Source organism: Trypanosoma cruzi, genomic scaffold (assembly GCF_000209065.1).
Source record: "Trypanosoma cruzi strain CL Brener 1047053516467 genomic scaffold, whole genome shotgun sequence".
NCBI classification, from domain to species: Eukaryota; Euglenozoa; class Kinetoplastea; order Trypanosomatida; family Trypanosomatidae; genus Trypanosoma; species Trypanosoma cruzi.
In genome coordinates, this window is record NW_001849501.1 from 130629 (window position 1) to 138790 (window position 8162).

The 8162-nt window shown below is 46.7% G+C and overlaps 4 protein-coding genes across 4 annotated transcripts, besides 7 other annotated features; all 4 read left to right on the forward strand.

Annotated features, from left to right (window-relative positions):
• Positions 1–8162: a sequence feature (heterozygous, non-Esmeraldo-like haplotype).
• Positions 98–126: a sequence feature (AT_rich).
• On the forward strand, positions 381–1160 carry Tc00.1047053507823.10 (hypothetical protein, conserved; the record flags this gene model as incomplete). Its single annotated transcript, XM_800368.1, has 1 exon — positions 381–1160. The coding sequence occupies one exon, from the start codon at positions 381–383 to the stop codon at positions 1158–1160; it is 780 nt and encodes a 259-aa protein (XP_805461.1).
• Positions 1732–1788: a sequence feature (T-rich).
• On the forward strand, positions 1858–4401 carry Tc00.1047053507823.20 (uncharacterized protein; the record flags this gene model as incomplete). Its single annotated transcript, XM_800369.1, has 1 exon — positions 1858–4401. The coding sequence occupies one exon, from the start codon at positions 1858–1860 to the stop codon at positions 4399–4401; it is 2544 nt and encodes an 847-aa protein (XP_805462.1).
• Positions 2082–2149: a microsatellite.
• Tc00.1047053507823.30 (hypothetical protein, conserved) lies at positions 4658–6907 on the forward strand (the record flags this gene model as incomplete). The annotated part of the gene is made up of 1 exon (XM_800370.1): positions 4658–6907. The coding sequence occupies one exon, from the start codon at positions 4658–4660 to the stop codon at positions 6905–6907; it is 2250 nt and encodes a 749-aa protein (XP_805463.1).
• Positions 5988–6035: a microsatellite.
• Positions 6974–7107: a sequence feature (T-rich).
• Positions 7139–8162, forward strand: Tc00.1047053507823.39 (hypothetical protein, conserved; the record flags this gene model as incomplete). Its single annotated transcript, XM_800371.1, has 1 exon — positions 7139–8162. A coding segment is annotated over one exon (1024 nt), but the record flags the coding sequence as incomplete, so codon positions are not given.
• Positions 7152–7183: a sequence feature (AT_rich).

Here is an 8162-nt window from a genome sequence, read left to right on the forward strand (position 1 = left end):
AAAAGGAAGTTGTGCACATATGCATATAAACAAAAAATAATTTTCGTTGCCTACGTGTCCGCGTGTTGGCGCTTTACGAAGCCGTGAAATAAGTGGCATATTTATTTTTTTATGTATTTTATATTACAGCGGATGGGGTATTCATTTATTTCACTTTTTGCCTTTATTTATATATTTATTTGTTTTGCGGCGGTAAGTAACTGCTGGACGTCTCAAGCCTGTAGGTGGCAGTGGGTAGCCAAGCAACGGCAGAGGAGTGAAGCAGTTTCAACAAGAAAAAAACAAAGGGGGGCTGAAGGAAATTTAAATAAGAAGCAGACGACACCTTCTTTTTTTTTAGGGTTCGAATAAAAACTGTGGGCTGTAAAGCAGCGACGGCAATGATGCGTGTGGCTAAACCCGATGGGAATTACGCGGTGTATGAGGCTCTTTTCTGCAGCATCATAGAGAAGAGCAATGGAGGACAGAAGAACCTTGATATCGACGTATTGGAGCTGCCGCAGTTGGAGATTCTCGCGGAAATGATTGGAGTTTCACTAGACGACAGTTCCATTTATCGTCTTGCGTGGAGCTGGTCATGCCAGACACCACTTAGTATTAAAAAGAATGAATTTATGAAGGGTATGAGAGCATTAGAGACATCGATGAAAAAGACAAAGCCGAACGCCATCACCCCGAATTTACCAAAGAATACATTACGGCCAGAATTTAATCCGTATCTTTGTGCGATGCGTTCCCACGTTGACGAAATAGACGAGGTGTTACACAAGGACCCGGATCAATTCAGAAAATTTTACCGTTTTATATTTGGATGGGTACGCTCACCCGAGACTACGGCAAGAAGTCTGGGCGAGTTGGGGATGAATATAGCGACAGCTGTCGAGTTGTGGCAAATGCTGTTTCCTGAATACAAAACCTTTCTCAAAATGAATGATTGGATAACATTTTGCACAACCAAGGAAATCTTTCATCGTGAAGCCATTAGTCGAGATCTTTGGGAGCAGCTCTTGGAGTTTACGTCCTTAACTCGGTATGACACATACGATGTCAATGATGCGTGGCCAAGCGCCATTGACGACTTTGTTGAGTACTTCAAAGCCCAGCACCCAAACTGTGGGGAAGAGGAGAGTCCAACCCAAATTCATGAAGACGCAAAATAAATAATCATTTTACTTTACATGATTGTTTTCTTTTTTCTGTGAATAAATGCTGATCCTCCAATTGGTGATAAGGTTTGATACCATTGAGTTGAGGCGTGGAAGCGGTCCCCCGTTTTATCTTCAAAAGTTCAAAGGAGTGGAAATAACAGGGGGAGGAAAAAGTGGTATCGCCGTCTTTTTTGGTCTGTGGGGTTCACTCTCCGGCACATGGCCCCCGTATTTGGTTGTACTGTGGTTGTCCCTGTTTGGTTTGTAGGCGTCCGCGCCTGTGTAACCTTTTGGGTTTCTCTCTTTTGGTGTTGCTTATTATTTTGATTATTATTACCACCAAAGGCGATTTCTATGAAACTTCTTCCTTTTTTTTTCCTTTTGGGGCGGATGATACTCAATTAAATCAAGTTGTCGGTGAAAAAGGAAAAATATTATTCTTGTCTGCGTGTGCGGGCCTTGTGCACGTGGGTCTTTTGCTTGTGGTTTGCTTATTGGATGCGATGCCGTGTGGCGAAGGAATCCACAACCGGAAATTTGTCGTGTCAATCTCTGTCCGTCAGTTGACGGACATGTTCTGCGATTCTTTTGTTTTGTTGGCTTATTTCTTTTTTTGCTCTTTTTTTTTTTGCTTTTATTTGTGTGATTTTCTCACCGCTTGTAGTGGCGAGGTGGTGGTGTAGGGGGATTCTCCGATTCCTGACGGCGGATGCCGAAGGGGCACCAAGTTCGCAACGAGGAGGGTCCTTCGCGTGTTTTCTCCTCCTTTACGCCGTTGAGCGAGCAGCCGTGTTCACGGAACGACGCAAGTTTTAGCACGACTTTCTTGGAGAGTGGGAGATGGAAGTCCACGCTCTCTAATTTCTTCCGGCGGGGCGATGAGCCCTTGCCGGCACCGTCGATGATTGACACAATAACCCATTGCAAAAGCCCCAGCAGCGGCAGTAACAACAAAAACAACAACAACAGCAGCATTGGTAGTCATAACGATAATAATAGCACAAGTAGAACTGTTGCACGCGCTCGTGTGGGGATTCTCGGGGATGCTGGCAGTGGGCGTACATCGCTTGCTTCTGCTGCCGCGAAGGTGGCGGATCGTTGCGGCTCCGCTTCTGACTTTCAATCTTTAAGCTCGGGTTCCTTTGTAACGTACATTTATCAGTCGTCCGTGTCAAGGCGAAAGGAATTTTTGGAGATGAGCGTTGTTGATAGCGGACCTGTACCACTTCGCGGTGGTACGGCCCGTCACGTATTACCAGGCTGTGACACCATTGTAATCGCCTTTGCACTAACAGGTATCAAACAGAAATACCCTGCCACAAGAAAGCTACTTACCTTTATGGGGAAAAACGAAGGAAATAAGGAGGATTCATCTACGGTCCTTGTCCACGCAGGGGATCAAACACTACTTCATGATTTGTTCGCAACGATTGCCGCACGGATCTCTCCTGGGGGGCGATGCCCAAATATTATACTCGTAGGCACCCATAAGGATTTATTAACCGATCAAACCACAGGTGCTGTGGAAGTCCTTTTAAAGGAAGTTCGGTCCATTTGTAACAATTTTTTGGCGTCTTTTCGGAAATCACTTGTGCTGAATTCCTTGTTTGCGGTAAATACTGTGGATGGGTCCTGTGTATCTGAGAACAGGGAAGGCCCTACCACAATGGCGGGAATGTGGAGTTTTATTTGCGATGTCACTCTGAAAGAAATCTTGTCGCGCCATTCATCGAGGATAAGTCATCAAGCTTCTTGTAGCGACTCTTTCTGGCGTCCCCATCGTTCACCTCTCTACGCAGTTGCCCCATCAGAGACATGTAATTCGAAGGAAGATGAGCTCTCTTCCAAGTGGAATGACACGAATGATAACAGTTCTTCCTCTCATCCTTGTTCAGTTATGAAAGTGCCTGTGAATTCGCGCATTGATGCAGCCAACTCTAAACTACTGGGTCTTATTACCCGTGCCAAGGCGGAGAAGAAAGTCCTTTTTGCTTATCGTAATATTCTTTGGAGGTTGTTGTATTCATCCGTGATGGTCGGTAGAAGGCAGTTAACGTTGATTCTGGAGAAGTTGCAAAACGCTGGGGAGGTTGTTTTGATCCGCCATCATCCCGACGTTCTGCCAATACGAGATGTGTGTATCTGCTTCCATCCGCATCTTGTTGAACGGGCCCAAGCAACGGTTTTCTTATATGCTAGCTATGCCAACAATCATTCGGAGGCACATGGTAATCTACTCAAGGATGTTAACTTAGAGCGCTGTGGACAGTGTGACCCTAATCATGATGTTTCACGAGGCATATTTTCTCATAGGTTACTGTTGGAACTTTCCCCCAGACTTAAACTGGCCTGTTTCTCAACAAAGGAGGTGGAAACATTTGCGATGTTGCTTTTGCTTTCGGACACAGCCATTCTTCGACGGTCCTTCCTATCGGCAGCAATGAACACTGGGAACACCTCTACAACTTCCACGGTGACTATGGAAGGGAAATTCAATGGGGTATATACTCCAAATGCCGATTGCCCGGATTTTCCCGTAACAATGTGCTCTTCTGGGAAAAGAAATAAAGAAGATGACTTTGAGACGGTATCGGAACTTCCGTGTGGTGCACCGACGCAAAGGTGCTTGATGGTGGAATATCTTGTTCCTAGTTTGATAAGAAACAGATGCCCAAATGAGGTAATAGAATGTGTGCGGCATTTCGCTGCCACAACATGTGGGGCAAAGGATGAACAGCAGAATAACGTGATGTCACGTGTATTGATGTTACATCACTGCCCACAAGATTTTTTCCCAATGCTAACGAGCCGTCTGCATCGGTATATGGTTCCATCTGTTCCTATTTTTTCCGAGACTCTTTGGCTGGGCAATTTGACGCCAGCAGGAACACCACTTCCCCTCTTGCGGGTATGCGTTTGTCACACACGAGATGAATCTATGGACAACGCAGTGAAGGAGGGAGGCCAAATTTCTGGGGTCTCGCTCCTTGAGTTTCACGCATTTTCGGATGTTGGTTATTTGCCACTGGTGTTGCTTTTGGATGATATTACGCGTGAGGCGGCGCGACTAATTCGACACGAGTTCCCTGGGATGCTCACAGAGGCGCTACCAAATAACGTTCCTTTGAGCTGGAGACAGTTGGACGGTAATCCTCTGCTTGCGTCACTCACAACGACAAGCGAAATGGGCTCCTTCACAGGGATGACGACGTTGAGGAAGCTGGACACTCTCTTTCATTCATTTAACTCATGACCTTCTGAGCTCTGCACCTTTGTGGGATGAAGATACACAGCTATTTTTTTTTTTAAGTGGTACTTCATCCCCATCGGTTTTCTTTCTTGCGGCACAATAATCGTTTGTGTTCCGCTGCGCGGACGTCTTTACATCCTCCTTCCTTTTTTTTTCTTTTTTTTGAGTTCTGTGTTCTCTCCTTGTTTTTTTTGAATTTGTAGTCTCTTGTAAGGGAGAAGGGAGTAATAACAATTATTATTCTTTTTTTTTGGTTTTGATGTCAGGGACGCTGAAAGAGAAGTTCATTGACCCCGATGCCGCAGTCTGCAGCACTTTCTTCCGAACCACCGATGCCTCGGAGAAGACATGGCGTGATGTGGCGCTCGTAGCTGAGTTGGATAACCACACCTTTTGGACGGTTGTTGCAAACCACGGGAATTTACCGCTCGTTCTGAGAAATCTCATCACCGCTGTGGATGTTGCTCACAGCTCGGCATTCCATCGTCAGCTTAAGCGAAGTGACGAGCATGCCTTGATCACTTTTATTGTTCGTTTAGCTACCACTACGTCTGCTGTTTTATCTGTGGGCGTCAGCTTGACAAGTGTGGCGAGGCACCTTGAGGAAATTATTCCGCCCGATCTATTGATGCCTGTTTCGCTGATCATCTTGCGACACTGTTTCTCCATTGCCTCTGTAACGATTACATCCCTTATTCTTCTTAATCCTTTGTATTTGTGTGCCATGTCGGCCACGGCAACCTCTTGGTGCAACGCGACCTCTTGTCTTTCCGTTCAGTGCGTGAGGGAAGTTGCGAGGGGCAGACATCAACGACTAGCCGGAGACGTGGTTCAACTCTTTGAGCAGGTATACCGTCATGTGAAACAGTTATGGGCACTTGTGCACTGTGCCCCATTTCTTGCGGATTACATGCCGTTAACGCGCGTGTTACAATATTTACGGGTTGTAGTTGATTTAATCTCACCCCTTCTTCAGCATTTTCTCTTAACATGCACGACGCTCTCCAAGCGTCGTGAGCAGCTCTCCAAGGCGAACTCAGCTATTCTCAATGCTGCTGTCAACACCGCATCGATACTTATATTGTTCCGCACATACCAAAAGGTGACGGGCTTTGATCGATGTCACTGTGTGGAACGTATTGTGGTGCCTGTCTACGATGCCCTCACTAGTCACATTGTGCAAAAGGTGCCTGGGCCTCCCAGTTTGTTGCTCTCCAACACAAGACGACCGTTAACACGAATAATACATGAGCTTTTGCCTCCACAAGCAGGTACGGATGAATTGGAAGTGGGAAAAGTATTACTTCATTTAAGCGAAGCGGTGCCCGACAGTAAAGACTTTTCGGACGGATTCTTGGGAGCTCGTTCCCGCTACCTGGAATTACTTCTGCTGGAGTTGATACATCAGGGGTTTCATATTGATTTGCTCATGGAGGAAAAGTTTATTACTATTCATGAGGCGGAAGAACTTGGGGCATCGGAGCGGGTTATCACGCAGGCCATTCTTGGCATCGTTGAAAAAACTACAGGGGATGCAGCACTTCCAAAAAGTGACGGTGGCAACGACGATGTTACCGAATTCCCGACTTCAACAGCAGCAGCAGCAGTAACAACAACAAAAACAACAACAACAACAAGAGCTTCTTCAGATCCATTAGTGAGAATTGTGTTGGATGTTATGCCCCACTTTAATGTGGAGGGTATCAAGGCTGCCTTGTGTTATTACAATAATGACGTGGAAGATTTTATTCTTGATGCCTCCATGAATAACATACCCCCACATCTTCTCACGCAACTTAGCGAACCCACATCTTCCTGTTCTGTGGAGATATCAGGTCGAGACGAAACGGGGGCGTCTGCAGTCAATGCAATCGCCACCGCTGTTCCCACGTCTAGAGTCACACATACGCTTACTTCAAACGACTACGACAGTAATTTTGATGGCATAAATTTGGATCTATTTATTAGCCGTGACTTATGCGATGTCATCAACGGTGACGACAGGCCCTTTTCTGGTGATGATCTTTCAAACGATCTTGGTTACACCACGTATCATCCTGACAGTCACCGTGGTGCCGCGGAGATGTTTGAGGTGGATGAAGCATTGAGGGAGAAAATCCGCATGTTGACCGAATTGATGTACGAGGATGAGTTTGACGACACCCAGGAGATTGCAGGGGTGTGCGGGTATGAGGCTGGCCACGATGCGAACGGCTCGGATTCGTCGGCTTCAGGCGACGAAAAGGTTGATGCGGGTCACATTTCCAAGAGCGGCCTGAGGGAAGAGAGCGCGATGACGACTACGACGCCACATCGCCCCCGAACACAATATGATGAAAAACGATTTCATGATACGCGTTCCAAGCAGCGTGAAAAGAATCTGAAAGCACTAAAGGAAGCGCAGGAGGATGCACCAGCGTACATCAAAAAGAAGAAGATTACACGCAAAAAGATGCAGCATAAGATGGCCCTTACACGTGATGTGAAAAGGGGCAAACCTGACCTGTGAGTTTTTTGCATCGTCAGGGATACCTTGGCGTGTAATTCCTTTTGCTGCTTGCGTCTTACTCTGGTGTTGTTTTTTTTTGTCGTCGTTGGTGTTTCGTTTTTATTCTTATTGTTTTGGTGTCTGTGTGTGTGTTCGTTTGTTTGTTTATAATCGTGTTGCTCCCTTTATTATTATTTTTTACCTTCTCTTTGTTTCTATTTGGAGGAGGAGGTGGTCGCCTCCTTTATTTGGATGCGTCTTTGCCATTTTTTTGATTTATTTATTATTATTTTTTTTGGCGTTGTTTTGCTGTTAGCTTTAATAAAACGTAGTGAAACCATGTGGCATCGTGTTCGGGTTTGCGCAGTTGGCTCAACAGCAGCGCGGACGGAACCGCCGAAATTGGCATCAAGCACAGCCCTGATGGAGCAGAAGGCGGGGCTTCGGAATCTGCATCAGTATCCCACCGCCCGGCATAAAAGTTTGGTGAAAGACCGCATCCGGTTTGCGAGGAACTGGTGGTTGACAGGCGGAAACAATTACGAGTTGGTACACGAGGAGGGTCACGAGCGAGAGGCCACCGAGTGCTTTGCAGAGTACGCGCAGGATTCAAGCAATGATGTTTACCTCTTCTCGACCAACAGACTGAGTGATCTGCCGCCACGAGACCGACTGAACGCCATTGTTGGCATTATGACCTCTCGCTGGAAGGTCAGAGATAGCAACCGCGGCTTTGACAAGGCGAGACTGCTACTTCAAGCCTTGGAATGCTTCAGCGAAATGCGTCTTTCTGGGCAAATTAAGGAATTTGAGGAGCTCCCAGAGGCCGATCAGGACACGTTTTTGCAATACGTTGAGGGATGCTCCCGGTTTGCGCAGGCGTGTTCGCATTCGCATCCCAGTGCTGTTGCGATTTTGTTGCGTGTGGCCCATATTTGCGAGGAGATGCGGTGTAGCGAAAAGCGTGACGAGATTATTCACGTGGCGGAAGGGGCGGCAGAGCGCATGGACCGTGCATATGCCTTTAGTCGCCCTCATGATAATTTGAAGAGACCTCCACCATCACTGATGGAGAATGAGTCGGTGTTGCGACATAAAAACCTTGAGGAATTAAAGAGGCGGTTTAGGGATAAGGCACCCCATGTGCTTGAGAAAAAACAACAGCCAGAGTACGTCCACATTCACCGCAACAAGCGTCTCTACCTGCGCCCCATGGATGCGAGTAGAAAAGAGTTGGAAATGTTGAGACTTCCTGCACGACCGGAGTTTGATTCGT